Source organism: Cryptomeria japonica, chromosome 10 (genome assembly GCF_030272615.1).
Source record: "Cryptomeria japonica chromosome 10, Sugi_1.0, whole genome shotgun sequence".
Classification (NCBI taxonomy): domain Eukaryota; kingdom Viridiplantae; phylum Streptophyta; class Pinopsida; order Cupressales; family Cupressaceae; genus Cryptomeria; species Cryptomeria japonica.
In genome coordinates this window covers 297,353,268-297,380,254 of record NC_081414.1, presented here as the reverse complement: position 1 = coordinate 297,380,254, position 26,987 = coordinate 297,353,268, and the positions used below count along the sequence as shown (strand labels likewise).

The 26,987-nt window shown below is 37.6% G+C and overlaps 1 protein-coding gene across 1 annotated transcript in view; it reads left to right on the top strand.

Moving 5' to 3' along the window:
• LOC131029361 (uncharacterized) overlaps positions 1-26,987 on the top strand; it is a 79,344-nt gene that overhangs the window by 26,783 nt on the left and 25,574 nt on the right. Inside the window, exons 4-6 of the mRNA XM_057959828.2 lie at positions 13,116-13,264; positions 15,501-15,608; positions 15,854-15,973. Coding sequence (XP_057815811.2) covers positions 13,116-13,264; positions 15,501-15,608; positions 15,854-15,973 — 377 coding nt within the window. The remainder of the gene's footprint in view (positions 1-13,115; positions 13,265-15,500; positions 15,609-15,853; positions 15,974-26,987) is intronic.

The window sequence follows — 26,987 nt, the reverse complement described above, 5'->3', positions numbered from 1 at the left end:
GCTTGGTAAAGAGAGTACAACACATCATATGGTGAATCAGCATAACCATATGACCAATTTCAGAGAATAAAGTATGACTTCTTGGCATGACCACAACAATCATCCATCATATGACATTTGTGTCCACGGAGTTCCATTTCTTGTTTGCATCATACGGTCTTCATTGGCTTTGATTGTACAACATTGCAAAGAATATTCCCTATCTATCGTACGATCACATTGCCATTCTCTTACATCCATCGTATGATGTCCTTGTCTAGAAATTCATATCCCCTGTATCGTTCAGAATCTTGACTCTATTCCTTGCGTATGGCGTGGGCATTCATTGAAGCTACAACCTGTAATTTATTGCATCAAATGACCCCATAGCGTATCACTAGCACTTAATTTTAAAGTGCAACATCCTTCTTGTATTGTATTAACATCCCCTTCTACTGTATGATCCAATTCAAAACACAACACACAATAGGTGACCATCGTTCAACTCCTAATTTTTTAGAGGATAGCGTTCCTTCCCCACCATACGATCCTTGTGATCATTGTATGACATTACTAGCTCAAAGCCTTCAGCATACAAACACGGTGTTTGTGCTGCGCAAAAGTTTCATCTAGTTCCAAGAAAAATAAAGTTGCCATTTGTCGGTCACATCATCATTCCTACAGGGTATGGCGATTGAACATTTATCCCAATTATTTTTCGAGATGTGATATTTTAAAATCTGCTACACATCCTTGAGACTACCATTTTTGCAAATACATTTTCTAGTCATGGATGCCAACAGTAGTAAGGGGAAGAGGCCAACACCTTACAAACCCCACATTGCATCGAGGAAGACAACTAAAGGAAGAGATGATGACACCATTACAACAGTTACAATCACTTGGTAGAGTCTCATTGGAAGTGAATGTAGATCATGGCCACACCTAATGCACGATGACCATATGCTAAAAATAACACTTCAACGCTTGTAGTTGGACAAGGCCTCTAGTTTCCGTTTTTCAACTCTCCAGACTTCGAACCCTATCTGTGAGCCATGATAGTGCACTACAATTGACACTCACACAAGTCAGTTATTGACTGTAGGGGTTGGCAGGTGACAATATGATTTTGGCCAACATAATTTACTAGGGTGTTTGGGATACCTTCCACGGGAGCATCGGTGTATAATCTAATAGGAAAGATTACACACTAGCACAAGGAGTCTCTTTTGAAGTGAGTTTGCCAGTTAGATCTTACCCAATAGGAGAGGGACAACATTAGAGTGCAGGCAAAAAGGACTTAAAAGGAACTTCCCTGCCACCTCTGAATCGAAGTACATTTTATGTTTGATCAAGTGTCGATTGATTAGATCGACCAGGGCATCTGACATAGCGATATGGATGATCAACTTTATGATTGGGTTAAGCATAGGGAGGTCTATAATTAGGTGAGCATGTTGTTTGAGAGGATTCGAGAGTTCTTGTTTCTAAAACACAAAGCATTCTATATGACACAACATGCTAGTGGGCTTCTATTGGATACCATACACACACGAGTACCCCCTGATAAGTGGGGATGATTTCAGCCAGTAAGCCAATTGGACACTTCATGGCCAACTGCATTTTATTGGTGAACTTAGGCCTACAAGCGGTCAGGGAGGAGACAACATAGTCAGGGGCACCACTTGTTAGGAAGAAGAGGAAGTAGAGAGATGCTTTAGAGAGTGGGGATGGCGACGACCCCATTGCACCATCTTCATCAACTGCGTGGCTACAAAGGAGGTATCACTTGCAGTAGATGCCTATTCCTAGGTTAATGTTGATGAGGCCATCTCTATGCATGATGCCTATTTTTAGGTTGATGTTGTGGAGGCCATCCTTGTGCATGATGCTCCTTCACCACCATTAGTAGCAGCAATAGTTCCACCATTGGTCATAGTCTCATCACTGATTGCACCACCACTAGCAGTCTCATCATTGGTTGCATTGCCACCAACAATATCACCACTAGCTGCACCAACACCTTTGACTGAAGGCACTCTGGTGACTGAAGAAGCCATCAAGATTGATCACTAGCTTGGCACGTTGGGGATACTAGTGGCTGTCCCCTCACTAAATTCGCTAGGGCTTGTGACAAAGGGTCTAGAGCCATAGGAGACAGAGGCCACCACCTTGGTAGTTGACACTTGGCTGGTGCCTTCAAAGCCCTCATAGACAACCTAGTTGTGTAGAGAGGTTGTCATGTAGAGGGCATTGGAGACGGTCTTGTAGTCACCTTCGGAGGTTGGCATGGAGATGACTTGGAAGGCGATCCCATAACCACCTTTAGAGGCCCCATAGTTACCTATTGTCGACTCCTTAGGTGAGGAGGAGGGGGGTCGAGTGAGGATGAGTCAGAGGGGATTTATTTTGAGATTAGTCGACTAGATGCAAATGACCCCCTTGGGATAGTGCATTGTTACCTCTTAGAGCTTCAGTCTATGGCCACAATGATGAATGAGGTAGGGGAGATTTTTCAACAACTTGAAATCGGCCATGCTCCGTTGGTAGCGAATGAAGTCGAGAGGATCCTCATGTTCATGTCGATTGAGTGCGAAGGGGAGTACTTTAGGTGTTTTGTCTCACACAAATGGTTGGGAGTGGAGACGGATGAGATGTTGGCTACTTGGCATGTAGGCAAACCGACAGTTGGAGGGAGACACGGTTGAGTGCTCTTAACACTTCACAACATGGAGATCGGTTAATTGGACATCTTTCTTCGGTTATGTTGACAAATGGCTTCAATTGTGGAGGCCACACAATTGAGAGATAGAGCCCTTTGATAGGCTTAGACTATTCGGGCAGAGTTGGTTGATCACATCCAAAATTCTCAAGAGCAATTATCTCAACTAAAGGCAGCAAAGCATGCAGGGTAACAAACTTGGAGGTGACTATGGCTGAGTGAGACACAGTTAGTTGAGTGAGATAGGCAAGTGGGTGAGCGAGACATGGTTAGCTGTGAGCAAGATAGGCAGCTAGTTGAGTGCGATAGGAAGATAGCAGAGCGAGATTGCTATTTACAAAAGATGGAGCAAGAGTTGGAGACGACGAAGAACCAAATGATGGAGGTTGCTCACATGGCGAAGGCAGCCCGGGAGTGTGAGCTTGTGGCCAATTAGCATCTTCTCCAACTTTGCCAGCTATCCTCTACTACATCCACACCCATGTCCTTAGTGCATCTAGGAACGTCTTCTCATCCTCCCTCCTTTTAGTAGTATTTTATTCAGTTTTGTAGCATACAACTCCCAATTTTGTTTGTGTTGTCTAGAAGACATCTTTCTTTTTGGGGGGTGGTGTACTCGGCAAGGAGTGAATTAAATATGTAATAGTCAGCTATGTAATAAATAATTATGTTTTGTATTTGTTGTGGTAGTCCTTGACCGGTTGTTAGTTGTTGATTAGTAGTTACCAACGGTTGGTAGCCTTAACCAACATTGGTCTACCATATATGTATACTTGTTATTCATAGTTGAGGACTGCTCCTATGATATCCCCTGCTCATTGCCTATTTGACGAATGATAATAAAACTAAATTTTTTTGAGTATGTTGCAAGTAACTTATATCTTTATACTTTGTAATTCTATATATTTGTTTACTCTGTGAATTTGTCAAGTAAAATAGTGAGTAAATAATTGCAAAACTTATTCATGTTCTTTGGTTTCATAAAAGAATTTGAAACATTATCCTAAGCGTGTCCATTGTCCACCTTTTGAATCATGAACTCACCATCCTCAACCATCCCATGAAGAAAGTGATATTGAACATCTATATGCTTAGTATGAGCATGGTATGTGGGATTCTTTGTGAAATAGATGGCACTTTGACTGTCAAAATTGACCACCTTTGCAAACAAAACCAACATTTGAACACAATCTTTGTAAATTGTAACCAAAGGGACTCCCTATAGACTTGCGTAGCAGCCATGTATTTTGCTTCTATAGTGAACAACACAATCATGGGTTGCCTCTTAAACATTAACTGAACCACCAAATAGAGTGAACACATAACAGCTTGTGGACCTCTTGTTGTCCAAATCACCAGTCCAATCAGAATCAACAAAGTCCTATATATCTAATGTGCTACACCTATTATTAGTCTCATGAAAGCATAAACAATAATCATAAGTTACAAATATTCAAACACCTTAACATAATTAGAATTCTCTCTACTATGGTTAGACAGAAAGTTGCTAAGAACTCCCACTGCTTAGACAATATCTAGTCTAATACATAGCATTGCATATATTAGGCTACCCACATCATTAGCATAAGAAACATTATACATACCCTCAAAATCATCATTTAACTTAGGACATTGATCCAAAGATAACTTAGTATGGACAAACAAAGGAATACTCACTGGCTTATGTTCCTGCATAGCAAACTGCTACAAAATAGTCTCTACAAAAATTGCCTAAGGCAAAGTTTTCTGCGAACTTGATCGTTGTTGATTTGCGTTCCCGACCTAAATTCTTCATATCAAATGCACCAAAAAGATGATTTTTGAGCTCCCCAATTATCCCGTAGTTTTCACAAAATATGTTATCAACATACAAGACAATGATTAACAATTGACCATCAATCAATTTTAAATAAACACAATTATTGGCTTCACTCTTCACAAATCTAGGTTGCAATGTGAAAGAAAAAAACTTTTGATGCTCCATAGGAGGTGATTGCTTCAAACCATATGAAGACTGTGTCAACTTGCAAGCAAGATTGTCTTTTCCTTTCACCACAATACCATCAGGTTCTTTCATATAAATGTTCTCTTCAAGTTCCTCATGCAAGAAAGTAGTTTTAGCATCCATTTGCTCTACTTCTAAATCGTAAGCAACGACAGAAAGTAGAAATTTAATTGACATAAGCTTTGCAATGGTAGATTTTTTTCACCAAAATCAACTGTCTCTATAGGAGCACCTTTTTGCCACCAGTCTTGGCTTTCACTGTTCCAACTTTTTCTTAAATGTCCACTTCCATCCAATGGGCTTTTTTCCTTCCTTTGAGAAAACCCACTAGATCCCAAGAGTCACATTTTTCAAATGTTGAACTTCCTTCACATATCTAAGTTTGTCATAGTACAAATTAAATTAAATACATAATGAAAATCTAGTAGGCAGTACATATCAACTAAAATCCATTACCTTGTGGATCTTCTCTGTAATGTCCCCATTTTGGAATAGGATTTAATAATAAATACTAGTAATAAAAATTAAAATTAAAAGAATAAAAATTAAAATATAAAAATAAAATTAAAAAAATCAAAATTTAGTTAAGTTTAACGAGTGGTTAAAAGGCATGAAATGAAAAGTTGTGCCTCTCTCAAACATGAGGTATAAAAGGGAGAAGAGAACTTCATTTGAAACAATAACTTGAATCTACAATCAGAACTGCAGATCTGATTTAAATAGTAAAAGCCAGAAATGAAGAGACATAACCTTTTTAAGGGTTATCTCTTTCCAAGGAGATGTGTCTCCTCAATGAGATATGAAGGTAGAGTGTAAAGAAGGATAGTTAGGATAGAGTTAAGGGAGGAGAATGTAATAAAATATTCTAGGATTGAACAGCAGACATAAGCGGAGATAAATCCTAAGGGCAGTAAGCAATGAGCAGCAACAATATTATATTAAGAGCAGCATAAGGGTCAGCGAACTAAATAATGCAACAATCAGTGACTACCAGTGTTACCCGGAAACGCGTTTCCGGCCTAAAGGCACACGTTCCGGAAATGGAAACCGTTTCGGGGACTTTTGGGGACAGCCGGAAACATTTCCAAGCTGTCCCCGATCCCCGAAAATTTTCAGAAACCGTCCTGGAAACGGTCAACCTTTTTTTTGTGGACTGTTGATCATCCCCAGGACAGTAGGGGACGCCCAAGCCGTCCCTTGATCGTCCCGGGGACGGATGGCTGTTTCTGGCGGTAGGCACAATTAAAAAATAATGTTTTTTTATAAAAAATATTTTTCATTATTTTTTTTATAAAAAATTATTAACGAAAGCAATAAATTTTTATTTATTTATTGATATCGATATAATATTATATTGATATCATATGATATTGATAAAAGTCATACTCAATTTTAAAGAAAAAATAAAAAAAACATTGGCGGAGCTTTCACGGCAGCGCTCAGCTAGGGAAGAAATACAGAACTGGTGAAGACGTGAAGTGTGAAAGGCGAAAGGGTTTTTTGATTTTCATTTTGATTTTGGTCTGAGCAAGGAAAAAGAAAGAAAAAGAAGACTGAAGTGTCTGATTCAATGATTTTAGAATTAGAATCTATATTCTAATTTATAAATGTTATCATGTTGCTATGATGAATGTTTACTGTGTTACAATGCCGTCCCCTGCCATCCCCTAGTCCGGAAAAAAAAAACGTCCCAGAAACCCGTTTCCCCATCCCCCCATCCCGGAAACTCGGGGTAACATGGGTGACTACACAACAATAATATATATATGCATCTATTGCAGAATCAAGCAGATTGAGCAGGGCCTGAAACTGATATAAGGATCAGATCAGAAACAAAGACAGTGATAAAATAATAAGAAAATATCCAGATCAAATAGGAGAGAAAATACAGAATATTGAATTCTGCAACAGATAATCGGATCAGAGTATAATGTGTTAATATTTGAGTCCACTATGGTAACACCAAAACTATGTTTAGTTTTTATATATATGAATTTATTGCACTTATCTGTTATATATTAATAAGCATTAAAATATACATTTAAGACTACAACAGTCTGTCAAAGAGAAGGAAGGAAATCTGCAATTAAGGGAGAAAAGCTATAAGACATCCTGCTATAGTGGCAAATAGGGAGAGAACAACTATTAGGGCACCCAATTACACTGTGAAGGGGAGAGAATGGCTAAGGGCACCCTATTGCAATTTCTCATCTAACCCCTATGTTGAGGGACTGTTTATAAATAATGTTTATATATAGTGGTATGAAATCCCTTTTGTGGGAGAAGGCCTGAGGAGTAAGAGATGGGTGGCGAGTGGGCTCGTAAGGAGGCTGTCCTGGTAGGACCATTGCAGCCTAGGACAAAGAGAGCACTTATAGAGTCAAGTAACCCCCTTACAACCTTCCCTCGATCCTGCAAGAGGGCATGTGTCTTTGGGAAGATGAGACATGAATGGGGGAAGTAGGTACAAACCGCCAAGCAAGCAAGAGGGCTATGGTAGACATTCCCTTGGGCTTGGTGTAGAAATGCCTTCGGGTGGATCCATCATTTCTCTTCCTCTAAACTCTAATGTGCTTACTAGTATTATTAGTAATCTATGATTATGATTGATTTACCTAACCCTAATGATTAAGTACATATGTATATTTGCATATGTTGTCATGTTGTGATTATAGGGTTCAAATGCAAAATCACATTATTTAAAGAGATGTATACTTGGTAAGATGTAACCCTAACCCTAATTTTTTGCAATTGCGATTCTAGGGCAAATTAGGAAGGGGACATCACATTCTCAAGGATGGAATATCAGATTTTGCTTGTTCTTCAGCATGCTCCACTTGTTCAAAGCTCACCTAAATCTTTTTTTGCTTGTTTTTCTAAATGTCCATCTTCATGCTTCTTGACCGTAGTCTCAAAATGTACTTCCCTCCCCTTTCTCCTTTGATTGTTCAAGGTCATAAATAACTCTAAATTCCTTGAAAATTACATCCTTATAATAAACAATTTTTCAGTTTAGAAGATTCCAAAGTTTATAACCCTTAACATTATTTCCATACCCAATGAAAATACATCTCTATGCTTCCAATTTAGATCATTTTATTTAGGTACATGAACATGAGCTCCACAGCTTAAAGCTTTTAGATGTGAAACAAAGGGTTTCTTACATGTCTACACTTCATAAGGTATCTTATCAACCAAGATTGAACGAGAAGTTTTATTTACCAAGTAATAGGCAGTACTGACAACCTCAACCCTTATTTCTTCAATCAAACCATTGCAAGATGCTTCTATGTAAATTGCTCATTCTCAAGTGTTGTCTGGTCACCATATTGGTAAGATATGCTGAGAAAAGCAACAAAGGCTCCAAAAGGGAATAAATACCTAAGTTAAGAGGAGTACAACACTTTATTGTCAAAGGAGGTAATAAATATAGAAACTTAATTGTCTTCTATTAGACATTTGTGGAAACAAAGTGGTGTCCATCATTTCTAATGGATGGAAGGATGTCAATTTTTTAAGCTGTTGATCAATTTGATTACAGTGTGCCCTAAGGTGTCAGTATTTTTGAAAGTCATGGATTATGAGGAGTAGGTGAAGGATGCTCTATTTATTGCTAACATCCTTATACAATGCATTTAGCAAGTGAGTTCTCAAAATGTTGTCTGAGTCATCGCAAAGAATTGAATAACACTTGGTATTTTGGTTAATCCTCAATTTTCACATATTTTCTTTACACCTTGTGCTATCCACTTGTTCAACCTCATGTTGGAAATGTTGGGTTGTAAAATAGATTGGATCAAAGAAGTCTATGTTGAGGCTGAAGAGATCCAAATGTTCATCACCAAACACCACATGTGGTAGGCCATTTTTAGATCATTCTTGCAATTGGAGTCGTTGAAGGTAATTGAAACAATGCAATTCTTTAATTTTTGTTTTGTTTTAGTAACTTATTTTTTAAAATTTAGGTATATATTTTTTTCTTTTGTTTTAAATTTTAAATTTTAATTTTCTAATAAGTTGCGAAGACCCAATTTGCATTTAACACAATCATCTTGAGATGACTTGGAAAGGAATAGAAGGCAACTCATAGTATTCTCATTAGCCAACTTTAGTCCATATGGAGACAATCCAACAATGAGAGGGAGATGAATGTAAAAGATGATCCTAGATGACACTTGGCAGGATTGCAGGAACATATTAGATTCACCAAGGCCATCATGAGTATGATTCACTCCAAATATTATGGCAGCAAAATCCTTTCTTTGCCAACAAGGCTGCCACCATATAGTGATGTAGATTTCAATGAAGGGTACATGGAAACACTTACTAAACTCTTCCCGAACTCTAATATGGAGGATGCAATTATAAGTGTAGATTTTGTAGCCTCCACTAGTCAAAGTGTTTCCATTCTTTGTGACAAGTATAGGAAGGACACTCACTCTTGGTGCTACTTTAATGGCTATAAATTGCCCGCCTCTAGAATTTTGTGGTTGTAAGTTTTAGTACAAGTAAGTTTCATAATTTTTATCTTCAACTCACTAATTTTTATTTTAGTTTTTGTATTTGTTATTTTCAAATTTAAAATTTGTTTTGCAATTTAATAACTCTTAACACTCTCAATTCACCTCAATACTCGATAATCGGCACTTCGGTAGCTCGTGCCCGGACTGGGTCCGCTTGGGTTCAGGTTCACACGCAGGTTTGGGTCGGGTTCGCTGTTTGTGGCTAGAATTTTTCATTCAGTAATATAATGAATAGTAAATTATATATAGATTGGTTAAAGTTTTTTAATAAATTCATTGATTATTATATAAAATAATATTGTATATTAATATAATATAAATGTACAATCTATATATATATGGATGAACCCAAAGGGCAAATTTTTTTTTTGCTCGAACCCACAAACAGGGTTCATGTCCCCTAACCCGAATTGGCAACTTATTCTCAATAGGTTTCTAGTACCTCTTCTTGAAGTACATACTCCCAATATACTTAGTGAAGTGCAATTGATTGGCATCAAGTGAGGTAGAGAAGCTAGTTTATGTGCATTCCAACATGGACCTTCTTATGCACAAATATAATGAGTAAAAGGGACACTGAAGTTGTCAGATGTAGACCTAGAGCAAGCTGACTTGGAAGTTTAAAAAGTTTTTGCTGCCACACAATGTTCACCTTTTGAGGAGTCAAATAGCCAGCATACTTTTACCGTGAGTGGTGTGGGGGTTGTCTATGGTTCTTCTAATCTACTTACACCATCTAATATTAATGATGATGATGACATAAGTCTTGATGACAACCCATATGATGTTGATTACTGACTCTAGTGTTTTAATATTGAACAATGAATATCTATTATGAAACTCAAATTTGAAACATTGATATATGTTACATTTCAAATTTGTAAAATTGATATATGATACATTTTAAATTTGTAACATTGATATATGGCATTTCGAGTTTAATTCTTGCTTTTAGGCTGCAAATATGTATATTTATAATTTTTACATGTAACCAGCCCATTGTTTTTGCGTAATGCCCCTCTGCTTAAATTAAATACTATGTGATCAAACCTAGCAGCCCTTGAAGAATTGATAAAAGTCAATCATAAGTGCAAGATAATGCAGTGTGGTGGCAGTTACCATGGCAGCTGATCCAAAATCAATAATTAAATGAGGCTTTACACCTTCGATCTCGTTCAAACAAATACTAAGTGATATTAACTAAAGTTAATGATACAAAGGGTCATGACTATTGGATAAGTAAGGTATATAGTATATAAAGAAGATAAATCAAAGGGAAAGGATCATAAACTGGAAAAGACATGATATATTATTTTGTTTGAATTATCCAGCAAACTAGGATGAAACCCCTAAAGACCAGATTTAAGGATGAAAACCCTTAATTTCTCTTGCCAATAACTTTAGATAGAAATTTAGAAAACATTTGAAGACATTTATAGAAGTGAGGAAGCTGCAAACTGGAAGAAAGATTACAACAGAATATAAGTTTAATATTTTCAAAATTGTATTAAAGTTTAAATTCAAATTTAAAAATTATCAAAATTATTAGTTTAAAGTTAAATTAATATTTATAATTTATTATGTAAGTATTATTGTGTGGAATATTTATTGAGGCAAAATAAGGAATTTTTAAAAAGGGACATTACTTTTTGCCATATTGGCATACCATACTCTGATTTGGCAACTTAGTTATGAAATAATAAAAACACATAGATTTGTAAAGGTATCCTAGAAGGGTTTTGGCACTACTCTTGATGATAATCTTAGAAGACTGAATAATATGTAGACATTTCTATCACTGCAATATAAATATTCTATAGATAAGCTGTTCTAAGTGCAATATAAATATTCTGTTTGTATCTGCTGTGGGTAGTGTTAGGTTGTTAAGGCTGCAATCATTTATTATATCTTGGGCTGTTAGTGAGCTGAAGTGATTTAATTGAGATTCGGTGTATCTTGATAAACATCCTTTGACTGTTGTTAAGTAAGAAATAATCGAAAATAGATACGGGAAGGTATCCATTGTCAAGGGGTTTTAACACTACACTTGAAGATAAACTCTGAGGACATGATAATATGTAGACATATTTATCATCTTGTAAACAAGTTCCATGCAATAAAATGCCTGATATAAGTTCAATATCTCTGATGTTATATTCTGTTCGTATCTTCTGTCAGAAGATGCTTTTCTGGCTGCTCTTTTTGCATGTATTTCAAGTAGTTGTGAACTGATATTTTGCATATTTATATATTTCACTACTTCTGTCTATTATAAATTTTTGGCCCTGAATGGCTTTGCATCAAAGTCCAAGACTAAGTAACATGAGATAGATGTAGCTAAGTCGAACATAGAGATTCAGTGGGAGTGACAGCAGACTTGTAGAATTAGAATTCGGAAGTTGGGAGTTCATCTAGATAGTCTAAGAGTGTTGCTGAGGTGGCAGTTTGAACACCTACAAGAATGAAGATGGTGTGCATCAAACTGAACATAGAATGTGGGCAGTTGAATGGCAACACTACATCCTTACTGCCACGCTGTGCTTTTGCTCAATTCCAGTCTCCTGTGACATTGTCAACCTTAGAACCATTGAAGATTTCAATGCTGTTGATTTCTACTTGTGCTCCACCATCTGCTCCCCAAACATTCATTAATTGTAATTGTCAAGGATATTGACAATCTTAGAAGAGGTATAGATATAGAGTACATTTTGGTCATCACTCTAGCAGCTATAATTAGACAAGACTAAGAATAAGATTGCCATTGCATGGTTATGATATGATTATTTTATGTATTAATTTTAGTTATGTAGGTGGTTAACAGATTATGATGATTGGGATCAACTGTCACACCAACACTTTTTTCTTCCTATGTGTACATGTTATGAAAAGACCAGGGATGTCCATCAGGTGTATATAGTCAGATCCTATGCTAGGCAGGCCTGCACTGGAGATCATGTACATCATGTGTTTGTGTATGCATGAAGATTAATTATTAATTTGCCTGCGTTCTTGTGCAGGTGATGATGATTACCATAGATTCTATATAATCCTTTGATGCTTGTGTGTAATATTGTTATTATATTTTACTTTTAATTGGTTTTGTTGGTGCAATTAAGGTATTTTACCTTGGTTATTTCTCACTTAGGTCCTAATTGCACTTTACTTAAGCTTACTTAGGGAATTACATAGGAGAAGTTGGAGCATTTCCACTTTGGTGTCTCCACTTTTAGTGTTTTTATCACATTATCATATCCACCTTTAGTGGTGTTATCACACTATCACTTTTCCACTTTAGGTGGGATGATAGCTTTTCGCTTTAGTTATCATGTCATAAGATTATGTCACTTCATAATATTATGCACTACTATGTTCTCACCTTGGCCTATATAACCAAGGGGTCTCCTATGTACATGTATTAGATTCTATTGCATCATTGATAGGAATACAGCTTATTCTTGTCTAATTCTATTTCTCTTGTTGTTGTGCTTTCCATTTGGCCTCTAGATCTTGGGTGGCTACCTTCATAGCCAATTCTTACAAGTTTATTTATCTGTATGAGACTCAAATTTAGCTTTAGGATACCTGCTGTTTTATTGAGAGGTGTGATGAGCTGTTAGCGATTGCTTTTTGGCTGGAACAGACAATACACTTTCTCCAGTTTTCCTATGGGATTATTATGGAAGTGAACATATGAATTTGTACGGGCTATAAAGTTTATTGTTCATTTGTGCAGGAATATCTAAAAAACTTTGTTCTTGGAGTTTAAAAAAAATTTAAGTGAAAAGATATAATTTTTGTAAGAATAGAAAACTTTTATCTTGTTGTGATAGTGGGCATATGGAGTATTCCCATTTTGTGAACTTATACACGCCATTATTCTTGACAGGTAAGAAAATGGACTTGATGCAAAGAGTAACAAACATGCATAATGAGGATAAAGGTATGATGGTGCTAGCTGGGGATGTTTTTGATGTACCAATTCGGAAAGATATTGTTCACCGAGTTGTGCGTTGGCAGTTAGCAAAAAGACAACAGGTATTATGTGCAAGGAACTAACCTAATGTACCAATGACTGTATTATCACTTTTACGTTATAGTGCTTGATTTTATCCTAAATAATTTGTATGATTTCATTTTCTATGGAGCAGAAGCAACTCTTCAACTATAGCCAAGCACTTTTTATTCCATTTTTTATTTTAGGAAGCATACTCAAATTTCCAGGCTAGGTTTTAGATCTATGGTTGCCATATATTTTTATTACTTTGTGCTGCTAAATTTTGCTACTGGATGTTTTGTTTTCCTTCCCCTTTCTATCATTATTTGTTTCTGGTTAGCTTCTAATAGTTCCCCATCTGCTGACCTAATTCTGTGACTACTTTTTGCTTAGATTTTTGTTTGTCCAATTAACTTACTGTGCCAGCTTTCTGTTGATTGCTTTCTTTTTATTGGATGTTATTCTTCTATACCATCAAGTATTAACCTTCTCCACCTTTTCATGTATGATTAATCTTTGGGCACAGATTGTCTTGATGAGCTAAAGGTATATTTAGTTGAGTGCTTTTTCTATCTGATTGTTGGAGATATTTATTTACTCTTCCATCCTAATTTTTGATGGAATTATCAAAATTAAATACTCCGATGTATACTGTTTTGGATATCTCACATCTGCTATTGTTTTTCATAATTGGATGTAGTGATTTTGAAAATATTGTCATACTGACAGCTTGCAACCACACACACCACTCGTGTGTGGGTATGAACAAGAATGTATTGGTGCTTGCTTAGTCACATGATTTGGACTTAAGAAGAACTGGGCAAGCCGACAAGTAAAAGTTAGCTTGGCTCTAAGCAGAAACTTGACATTTATTTGGAGTAGAAAAGGCAAACATAATCCAAAATGGCAAAATGACATAAACCAAAAAATGTCCATCAACTAGCTGCCATAACAATGTAGAAATATCTTGTTGGATCAATAAATTATCGTTTGTGCAGAAATTCCTATGATTTACATGGGCAAGGGGAGGTTGATTTGATGCTATGCTACAGAAAAAGACACCCATTTAAAATGTAAGTTTTATATCACTACTAAGAAAGATGGTTACTAAAGGGCTGAAAGTTTATCGCAGATTTGAAAACCTGAAGTTGTTGCATAATGGATTTTGATTTTCCAGATTTTTACAACTTAGCATGAATCTTGTTCTTGAGAAAACCCATGAAATACTATTTAGAACCATGAGGAATCCTGTAATCAGGAAAGATAACTTTTTTGATTTATCCCACCATATTAGTGGAGAACCCAGGGAGATTAACCAATCTTAAGCAAGATGTGTCCTTCAGAATGCAGGAAACTGATCAAATTCTAAATCCCTTGAAAATATACCACACAGGCTACTTTAAGCAACAATTCAACACTTTCTTCTTGGAGTCCACTTTGAATTCTGATATTATGGATTATGGGGTGCCCAGACTAAAGAGAAGATCCTTATTTCATAATTACACAGGGATGCATCATGCATGATCTGGATGATATCCCTGATATCCTGGGGATGAAAGAGCATGACACATCCCCAAATTATTTTTGGGATGCCCCTAAAATGTCTCTGTCAAATGATGACACATCTGGAGAAGTCCCCTGTTTGTGGAAATGCTTGGGGATGCTGTCTAATCCATAGTACAGCCATGGGGATGCTAAGATGCCCCTTGATGTAGTTGAACAACAACATATTTATAAACTCATATTCTCAAAGCAAAAAAGGATCATACAGGGCCTCAAGCCAATGCTTTATTTTGCCAACAACAGACCCCTAACTAAGCTGGGGCAGAAAATTTGAAGTTCTTATTGGAACTCTATCTGTGAAGATGTCTTATGTGAAGGGAAAATTCCCATTTTCATATAAGATAATATTTATTTTTAGATTCTACACTGGTATTTGTTTCAAATATGTTCACACATTGGCTTTTTCTGTCTCCATTGGTAGGTGTTTGGTATCTCTTATGTTCCATATTAGTATTTCATTTTCTCCCATGTGAATTGTCTTCTTTCATGCATGTTGTAACACTATATTGGGAAATCTTTATCATCATGTACTTGCGTTGAATCCATCTCTCATTTTCATTTTCGCAAATGATCTCTCATTTTGTACTTGTATTTGTTTGTGTTTCCCAATCCCAAGCCTTACCTTTTAAACCCACCAAACATTAGTTTCTTTCTTTTCTTAGTTTTCTAAAGTGATCCGTTTCTAAGATGTTCTTTGTTCTTGTGGTTTTCTAGGGAACACACTCAACAAAGACAATAAGTGAAGTCAGTGGAACAGGAAAAAAACCGTGGAAACAAAAAGGAACAGGGAGAGCACGCCATGGAACTCTGCGTGGCCCCCAGGTAAACTAATAGGAGTGAGGAATCATGATTCATTCTATCATTTACTTGGTTATTTGTAATTTATCTTGTGTGTTTTCATATTTGGACTTGTTCTGGTTCCCTCTTGGATATTTTGGAAAACTTCCCATCAGGTGTTTTATATTCAGTGATTTCTTGTTTAATGGAAACATAGCAAGATTGTTTTTTTTTTGGCAACACAGCAAGATTGTTGCAGCAGGTTGATGAGTTAGATTTAAATGCTGCAGTTCAGGCATGGAGCTACAATGCATGGCCCTAAGCCACGAAGTCATGCAATCAAGATACAAAAGAAAGTCCGCCGCTTGGGCCTCAAAATAGCTCTGTCAGCTCGTGCAGCTGAAGGGAAGGTCAGTGTAATTTTTTCGATTACTCAAGCAAATAAAATACAAAATGTCAGAATGATTCGCATGATAAGTTTTCCTGTATGAAGAAAAATGTTTCTGTGCTTTTTGTTCAGAAATCAGTGAGGCTGTGTATGGTAGGTTCATTTTGTTATTCTATTCATTCATGAAATATTGCTGGCAATCCATTACATGTATTGATATTGTTCTGATAATCACTTTGTTTTTCTTGAATTGATATGACCACGTAATAAAACAAATGCATGTTCAATATTTGTTTGCAACATTCTTCTGCCCATGTAAATTTGATTTTTCCTAAGCTGTAGGAAATGCGTAGGGGGTTCACACTTAGCCATTTTTGCTTTCAGAAACGGATATAGAAATTCTTTGGAAATTTTTGAGTGTATCCAAAAACACCACTGAATGTCAAGGTCATTTTAGCAATTTCCAGGGTTTAAAATCTTTGTAGGCATGGAAAATAAAAAAATATATGTATTTTGTGTGTATATATATTTAATATTTTTGTATGGATGTTGCCGTGTCATTTTGCTTTTGGTGAGTACCAGAAAATTAGCAATTCTGTGAAGATACTTCTCTTTGATGTGATTCTTGGGATGCAATTGTAGATGGAACTTATAATTTTTTTGCATTTGTGTGTCTATCCATAACACAGTAACTACAATGATTTTTTGGATCCTTGAGTAGGATTTGGATGGCTGACTCTTTTTTAGTCGGATTTGTTGACTGATTTTGTTTGAAGGATTCCTCATCATCTTGCTTTGTTTCGTCTTCATATAGTATGCCTGCTCACATGTGTCATCACAGTGCTTTGGCTTACTAGAGTTGACTTGTTAGTTGTTTCCTTATGCATTAGTAGAACCCACCCATATATTTGGTCTAGGAGTCTTATCTTTGAAACCCAAGCCCATCAACATGGCTTGTCTATGGAACTCCTTAGTATACACCTGCACACTTTGACCATTATCCTGTTCAAAATATTGCCACTTAAGTCTTTTAAATCACTTTTATGTATAGTCTGATATTTTTAAATCCCACACTCTGTTGCAATTAGATTCTAATTCGTTAATGAAGATACTAATTACTTTTCTGCTCTCTTACAAAATTAAAGCATGCCCTTCTATTATGAGATGCAAAAGAGATCTTTTTTGCCTCACTATCAGAGTGCACATTATGATTAAAGTATGCTTCCATTTGTTTGAACTGTTTATCTGTAATTATAGCATCTACTTGCCCTTCAAAAACCTAAATTTCAACTTCAGTTTCAACTTTGAAACGGTGATGTTCAAATGAATCTACCTTAGGTTTGCCATTGTTCTTCATATACTTCCCTTTTTAATCTTTGAAGTAATTTTCATCTTTAAGGGGTCTTCTTTTCTATATCATATTCAATGGATAGAGCATGAACTTCAAGGTGAATGGATGCTTGGTTCTTCACCATGAACTCTGGTATCTCGGTGATGTTATCTTGAGACTTTATCACATACTTCATTATGTTATGATGATGTTCTTAGCCATTAGCTCTTGTTAGCTTGGCCATTTTCTTAATATCCCCAACAATTTTTTTTGATTTTTAACAGTTTTACCAACACACCAAACACCTGTTAGGGTTAGAATAATACAATCCAAACCAACTGAAAGGAACCCTAACACTTTTTGATCACCGAGAGCCCAACTTGGGAGGGTGAGAGCATACAGTGCATAGGGGATCGTTAGATGCAAACTGAAAACTGATTACATTATCTGGGCGGCAAGCCAGCCCCTTCCACTTTTCAGCGGGATATGGAGAATATAATAAATCACTTGGCGGTAAACCAGCCAAGGATGATGCAAGAAATTGAAAAACAATCACTCTATTGCTTATGCAGTGGGAGGACTAAAAATGAAATTAAAATCAACTCGACTGCTTGTGCAGCGGGAGGACAATATTACAATATTCAAAATAGGCGGCTAAGCCAACCTCTTTCACTTATGCAGTAGGACTACAAGTAATAATCTAAAAGGTAGTTGTTAGTACCAAAGTTCCTAGACTCAGACTCGGCAAGGTCGACTCGACTCGTGACTCGGCTATGACTCGGCAATGACTCGGCAAAATAAAAAAACCCTTGAAATTTAGAGTTTTTTAATGATTTAAAACTTGTTTCATGCACCCATTATTGAATAAAGCTTAAAGACACTTTAACATCATCAAATAGAAGCTAATTTGATCACATACATAAACATACATCGATCACGTGTAGAAATGTAAATTGTAGCTAAAGGAAATAGAAAACATAGATATATAGAGTTATAAATGTTGTCAAATGCATATAAAATCCATGACATCAAATGTTCCCAAACATTTATGTAACTGTAAACAAAAACAAGTCTATGGCTCAGGCTCTAACTCATCCTCAGCCTCAACCTCAGAGTAGTCTGTCGGCTTCCTACAAATGTGTCTAAGGTAGGTCCTGGATGACTGAGTAGCAATAGTCTCCGCCTGCGAGGTGCCACAATGATCAACATCAGTTGTGCCTTTGCCGGATCGTGCTCTATCCTCCTCCTCTGCCATAGCCACAACCTTAGCCTCTCTGTCTGCTTGGTCAACCCACTCATGGTCCTCCTCGGTGAAGACGGGATCGATAGACTCAGTGATCCACTCAAACTCTGGATCGATCTCCGCTAACGTGATCGGAGAGGAGTCAGTGTCCAAAATCTGTCTAGTCCTAAGATGAAGGTTGCAATTAACAAAAACAAGATAATTCAACCTTTGCACAAACAATCTATTACGCCTCTTTGAGTGGATGTGCTCGAAGATGGACCAATTGCGCTCACATCCAAAAGCGCTGCATGGCTGACTCAAAATACGGATGGCAATTTTTTGAGATGAAGGTTGCAATTAACAAAAACAAGATAATTCAACCTTTGCATAAACAATCTATTACGCCTCTTTGAGTGGATGTGCTTGAACATGGACCAATTGCGCTCACATCCAAAAGCGCTGCATGGCTGACTCAAAATACGGATGACAATTTTTTGAAGCTTTGGGGTTGAGGGCCCAAACATTTGCCACCATCTATCTGAAATAACGAAAAGAAAAAAAAATCAATCTCATTTCCATATTTAAGGCTAGATTATAAAATCAAAAATTAAAATGCATAAGCCATAAACTTAAGAATCTTAAGTTTACATATATTTTTACCTGGTTGCAATTGTGTCTGAGCCTCTATGCACATGCTGCTTGCGAAGATTGCCCCTTCTTGATTATTATATTTATCGAGCTGGAGCATTGTACTTGAGGCTGTGCCATCAGTACACAACTTCTGTACCATTGTATACAGGCTACTAAGAACCTCCTCATCCGCCTTGAAGTCATCACGGAATCGAAATGCCGGATTGAGGTACTAGGCTCTTGCATGGATGGGCTTGTGAAGCTGGTTTTGCCATCTCCTATCAATAATCTCCCAAATGGGGCCATACTTATCCTCATATTTTTGCATATATGGACCTAATGGCCTCCTTGGCCCTATCCATACCCTCATATATATAGCCCATAGAGGGCTTCTCCCCATCAACAACTCGTAGGAGAACTACGAGGGGCTCAATGACCTACACATAATGTTAAACAAAAACAACTAAGTCACAAATTAAATAAATAAAAAGCAAAATTGCAAAGTTAAATTGTTAATAAATTAAAAGTAAATTACTAAATAGTAGATAATAAATGTTAAATTGTAATAAATTTACCTGCACAATTTCTCCACAAGGGGTCCAAAAACCTGGCTCATAAAAAATGCAATTTACCACATCTATCCTTGCAGTGGTCGTAGCATAGGATGAGGAAGTCCACTCCTCACCAACAAACATACGCCTCAAAGCCGCCTTTGATTTCATCAAGGATTTCAGTGTGAGGAAGTTTGAGGCAAACCTCGTGATACCAGGACGAGCCAACTCCTTTTGCCCCTTGTATTGCCTCATAATGCTAAGGACCAATGCATGATTGTAGATAAACTTGCTGATATTTTTGGCCCTTTCAACTATTGATTTCACCCATTCAAGCTTACCAATATGTTGCAACATGAGGTCAAGGCAATGGGCCACACATGGAGACCAAATTTTTTTCGGGTGCCTCTCCATCAAAAGTTTACTTGCAGCAATTTTAAATTAATTAGAAATTTTGATGTGTTAAGAAAATTTTAAATAATCATAGATGCCTCTCTATTAAGACTTGAAAAGTTCAAAGTTTACCTGCAACAACATAACTTGCTGCATTATCTGTCACCACCTGCACCACATTTTCTTCCCCCACCTCTTGTATGACTTCCTCAATAGCCTCACATAAGTATGTGGCATTTTTCACATGTGAGGAAGCATCAATAGACTTCAAGAACATGGTGGATCCTGAAAATAGAGCAAAATAATTATCAATTATCATGTATCAATCAAGTTTCAACAAATCAAAATTTAATTTAATCAATGCATTTAGGGAAGTACAAATTAGAATGATCAATCACCTCTACAGGAAACAAGAAAATTTAGGAGTGTTCCATTCCTCCTATCCGTCCGACCATTTGTCATGATGGTGCAACCCTTTTGGCTCCAAGACTGTCGATGGTCCTGTAGCTCAACTTTCATATCCTCAACCATTTCTAACAAGAGGGGGCCACTTAACTCAGCATCAGTAGGGGCTTTAAACCCCACACCACAAAAAGTTATGGCATCTACCATGCCTTGCCAATAAGGAGACCTGTCACAAATAGATTATGATTAGACAAAGTAGAGTTCAACTTCAAACTATAAATTTACTTTTAAACTTAAAGCAATCAAATAAAAAAGAATTACCTGGCTGCAATAAATGGAATGTTGCAAAAGTACCAAAATTTGCAAATTTGTTTTCTTGCAGCATCATGAACCTCCTTGTTCCAACCCATGCTCTCAAGCGAGGGTTGTGCCCTAGGAGTACTGCGTGTCACAAAATAACTATCCAACCTGGATTTCCTGAACTCTAGGGCCAAAGGTAATAGTGCCACTAGGAGGAGTAGAAGTAGAAGTACTAGCACACTAGCAGGAGAACTAGGACAAAAGGGAGGCATGGAAGAACCCTCTCCAACACAGCCCGCCGATGTGGATGCAGATGCGGATGCGGGTGCATGGGAGCCAATAGCACTTAACTCTTCCAATTGCCTCTTCTTAGTTAACTTTTATTGTTCACGTGTTTCTAATTGGACATAAAAAAAACGTTTTGCCTCAGCAGTTTGTAATTTGCATACCTCAATATCATGGCCAGGTATGCCGACAATATGGTATTTAAATCTATTGATGCCACCAAAATTAATTTCTTTACAAAAAAGGCATTTTGTTTGATTTTTTTATCTGCCGAGAAACTCTTCAGTATATTTCCAAGCCTCATCCTTTTTAGGCATTGTGAAAAATGAATGTTTATAAAACGTGAAGGCTGCTGCAATAAGAAAATTTTATAATGTTATAAACTAATAGAAAAAATCAGCAAACCCTACTTTTTTTAAAGAAAAAATTGTAAATACATGTTTACAAATTTTTTCTAAAAAAATGTAGGGTTTGCACTTTGCTATTATTCTACTTCTCTCATTGAAGTTAAACTAAAAAAATAAAAACATTCAAGATTTGGAAAATTAACTATTAAACTAAACAAATTTAACAAACAAATGAAAAAAGTCTAGTAACATACCTAAAAAAACCAACAGAATCTACAAAGTTTAACACTTACCTCTTTCAAATGAGTTGAGAAGTCTTGCTATGGACTCCTTGATGCTCTCAATGCAAGTCTATGGCTTCCCCAATGTGATTTGTGGTCTTCTTGATGCTCTTCTTCCCTGCTGGTTGCAAACCTATGGCCTCTTGTTTTCCTTCCTCTCTCTCACTTTTCCTCTCTTCTTCTCACAACTAGCAATTAGAAGACCTTTTAGGGTTAAATGAAAAAGAAATTAAAAAAAAACATGTCAAAAAGCTTTCATTTTTTTTTGTTTTTGCAAGTCGAAATTTGCACATGTTGCGGCGCAAGTCCGAGTCCCGAGTTGGCAAAACTCGCCGATCTTGGCTCGACTCGCCAACTCTGGAATTCGCCTGACTTGCGACGAGTCTGGGACCTCTGCTTAGTACTACTAACTAGCTTTACAATGCAAATGATGGATTATCAATACATGAAATATCACTATCCCAAAGATAGGTGGCATAGCCAGCCTCTTCCACTTATGCAGTGGGACTAAGAAATAACAAAACTTTGCTGTTAGTACTAGTAACCAACATTACAAATCATATAGAATGAAGAACTAAGTGTTGATAATAAATTCAACACCTGCTACGATAATAGATAATCACTCTCCAACCAACTTAGACTACTCACACCAAAAAGATCTTCCAACACACAACTATGAAATTCTGAAAATCAATAACACGTACAAAAAACACACAGACCAGCAAGCTACGGACACCCCAAAATGCTCATAACTTCTCCAAATCAACTCCGAATCGCACAAAAACAGAAGCAAATGAGAGATATAGCATTGACAACACAAATAGAACCTCAAACTTGCACCGCAAACACCACAAACAATCTACACGCAACCTGAGGCAACCAAGGAAAGGGGATGACTCTATTGGGAAGTACAATTTGCATTATAACAAATCAGCAAATGAGGATCTGCAAATTGGTAGACTCCATTGCCTAGGGTAGAGAATTAATCAGAGCCAACACCTAGAATGACTTGGCGAACACATAGGGACTCACAAATAGATTTCTACTTCAACACACACACCAATCAGCAACATAAACACTTAGAAAACACTCCAAAATATCTGAAACTGACACACAAATCTGCAACATTGTTCCTCAAATCTAATCCTCTAGATGAAGAGCAGTCACAAGCTCAATTAATTGCTATATTGCAAGCAAGAAACCAAGCGGTAGCTAGGAGGTATGCATTCCCCAAAGCTTCACTCCAAATTTTGGCAGCACTTTGTTATAATTTTCTTCATAGATACCAAAATGAGAGCCCAAGGCCTGTATTTATAACATTTTGCTAGCCAAATTCAAATTCAAATGCTCTCCAAATGCGCCCAAACCAAATACCATTACATTTCACCTCAATTAGGCGTTGCATTTCATTTTATTTTCTTTACGCAAGTTCGCCCAACTCATATTCACCATAATCGCCATTTTTTGATAAATATAAGACTCATAAAATAATATTGATGAAATTGTACTTTGGCGTCTCAATATATTTCGCCAAATAGATTTAGGATAAAAATAATATTTCCCTTCTCTAAGTCGTCCAAGATCATAGCAAAGTCACCTTATGAAAATTGCCAATAATGTGTAAAGTGAGTGCTCAACAATGACTTATAAATAATAATATAACTTAAGCAATCTTACTTAGAAAATCGTCCAACTTGCCTTAAGTTATCATTTAATTAAAAACACCATGGCAACCTTGAAGTCACAACACAAATTATGCCTAGGCCATGGGGAATAATAAAGTATTAAAAATACTCTTTCTTCCAAAAACTGAATACTGCCAAAATGAGTTGAGGCCAAGGTACTGAACATCATTGTAGAAAATAGTCATTGGAGTTCGAACACATGATCTTGCCAAAAATAACACTGCCAGACATAGCCACTAAGCTGAGTTGTAGAACCCCTGCCAAAATAGCACTGCTAAAAATATTACTTACTACAAATAGCACACTACTAAAAATAGTAAGTGTGTCAAAAGTTATTTTCATCACATTCTGAGCATTAGTCATGACTTACTAAAAATAGTGAGTCCGGAAATCATCTCCGAAGAATTTGCATGTCAAACCATGCTGGAGCTCTCAAAATAACCAGAAAAACCCTAAAAATTTCCACACTTTCTAAAATTAGTAAGTGACTCCCAACTCCATTAGGGCACAAACCGGGATCGACTGTTACTTACTAAAAATAGTAAGTCCACTGAAGAGTTGTCAGATGAAGTTCCATGTCATATTGTCGGAAAATTGAAGATGTTAAACAAGAGGAAAAAGATAGAAATTCAGATTGCTTTTGGGATGTCTCCAATAAGTTCATGTAACTTCAAATGATGAGGAAATGGAGACATCTAAGGATGCCTACATTGTAAATTTAGAAATGGAAAAGGTTAACAGGTTGTTGAATGGAGATTCATGTTATGAAGCTGAAAATATTGCAGCTAATGAAGAAGTTCTTGATGACCAAGAGGCTGTCCTATTTTGTGAGTTTAAAATAAACCAAGATGATGACATTCAAGGGGCAGATTTAGAGGATCAATCAGAAATTGCATTTCAGAATAATGGTGTTGAGAGTCATAGTTTGAAGAATGAGCTTGACCAAATTCTGAAAGTCTTTGACTTGGAGCAATGTCCTAAATTGGAATTTTCAGATTTAGGACAGCAGGATAGTTGGTCTAAGTTGGAAAAAGGAAATACTTTTCAGATTGTTGATAACCCTCTTTTCGTTATTAGTGTTGATGTGACCTTAGATAATCCACTCTTTCAATTGGATGATGAGATGGCTCTTAACACTGATGACATGAATGAGATATGGGATCCAGGTGTGGTATGTAATTGTGAAGTAGAACAGGTCGAGTTGTCTATTGGGCCATCCAAGTTTGTTGGTGACTTACTCTCTACAAAGGACCATGGTGGTGTTGATTGCTATGATTTGATGGTTGACCTTGGAAGCCTGCAGTTTGACGAGGAGTATTGAATTGGTGATGAATTTACAAGCATCATTGAATGCATTTTCAGTGGGGGCCAAATGAGAATCTTAGGAGTGCAGCAACAACATGGCAGAGCCATTCTTGGGGTTGGTATCTATGTACCAAACCCTTTTCAAGGATTGTTGGTGACGAAAGATGATGGAAGAAGTATACCATGGAGTGTTGTGAATCTGAAAGGTGATTTTAGTGCTGCTGTTACCTCATATTTTTGTGACCAAATGAGCCCATTTGAGTTCTTGCAAATGGAATGGAAAGAGATTATGAGTAAAACTCGGTTTCCCACCAAGTTTGTGATTCTTGGGAAGTCACTTCTAGCACATGGTTTGAAAAGAAAATTGATTTTGGCTGAAGTTACTCAATATTGCAGTGGCGATTCTTTAATGCAAAGCTTTTCCTTGTTCTCGTGCTTCTCCTTCAGTTCTATGTTTGTAATAGCATATATTTCATATTAGCTTGCCATTTTTTAGAATGATTCATTGTAAAGCTAAATGGTAGTGTTGGTGTTGGAAATAAGCCACACTCAGACCGACGATGGACTGGTCCAAGAGGGGCCAGTAGCTCAGTGGTAGAGCACTCTAGCAGCGTATGGAAGGTCCTAGGTTCGAGTCCTAGCTAGTCCATATCAAAACATGGTATCAAATCCAGGTCCAGGCTAGGAGCCCCCAAGCACACGAGAGGTGTGGCTTAAGGGGGGGTGTTGGTGTTGGAAATAAGCCACACCCGGACCGACGGTGGACTGGTCCAAGAGGGGCCAGTAGCTCAGTGGTGGAGCACTCCAACAACGTATGGAAGGTCCTAGGTTCGAGTCCTAGCTGGTCCATGGCTCAACAGGTAGTACCATTAGCTATCATTGTTTGCAATATTATTTGTAATTCTTGTTTGCCACATACGGGTAAATGATTAAATGCAGAAAGTAAATGCACAGAACATAATGGAAATATATTAAAGAGCCAGTTTCTATATTAATTCAATAGTCCATGTACATCTGATACAACTATTATGATACCACTTCGAAGGAAAGGTATGCAATATATAATATCCGAAGGGGTGTGACCAATCGTCACGTCCAATTGCCCTTCGGGACGACTAACTAACTGACTGCCGTAACTCATTATTACCGACGACAACATAAACATAATATGACAACATAACATAATGATTATTCTTGGCAACATCATCCCCCCCAAGAAAAGAAGTCGACTCGAGACGACTTAATACAAAATGGAGATGAACGGTAGGAATTGCTGACGCCAGTCGAGCCCGGAACTTATACACTTGCTGCATCCTCGCCTTCAAACCCTTTTCTACTACTATCCGATGCTCAAGTGCGGATTTCACCATTATTGCTTCCTTTGACATCACAGTCCTCCTGTGCCTAAGCCAAACTTGTCTGCAAAACACGCTTTTCAGTCTCAGCCTCCACCAAGTGCTACTCAACTAATAGCCAATTTGTCCTCGATAGCCACCTGTGCTGCCCTCTCGGCATCCAACTCCTGGGTACGCTGAGCTAAGTCTCACGCTAGTACTGCCTCCAACCTGGTGGTCAACTCCTCCCGAGCCCTCTGTGCATCCACCAAGGCAACCTCACGTCTAGTCGAGACATACTCCGAGTTCCTCAAAGCGTACCATTCATGCTTGGAGGTGGCCACAACCCTTTGTCACAAAGGCTACGAGACACCTCAAATCCTCCATCACACTCCCCAAAGTTTGATAACTGAACTGAATAACTCCTTGGTACCGTACGACTTCGCGTGTCAGCAATGCCTTCCCTCAGACTCTGTTTGTTCGCAACCTCCAAATCCGTCTCCCTCTACGGCTTATGGCTTCCCCGCCAATGCTTAGCTGCAGGCTTCTTTCTCACAGTACGGGACAACCCAACACTTACCGTGCCTTCTTTGATGCCCTTCGCTAGACTCAAAAAGTGTATTGTAGCTAAAAAATGAACTGGGGGTCTGGGGGCAGTGCCCCTAGCAAGGTCGAGGGGCAACGCCCCCGCGGGGTCTGGGGCAGCGCCCTAGCGGGGTCCGGGGGCAGCCACATTTCTATGATATTTTACTAAGTTACCGGGTTCGCCTCTGGGCCCCCCTGGTACGGGTCCGGGTTCGACTGGGCCCGTGGTACGGGTCCGGTTCGACCTGGGTTCGACCAGGGTTCGAAAAACCCAGAGTGGGTTCGACCCTGGTCGAACCCAGTCGAACCCGGGGTCGAACCCAGTTGAACCCGGGTAGACCCAGTCGAACCTGGGTGGCTGGGCGGCCTGTAAAGTCAAA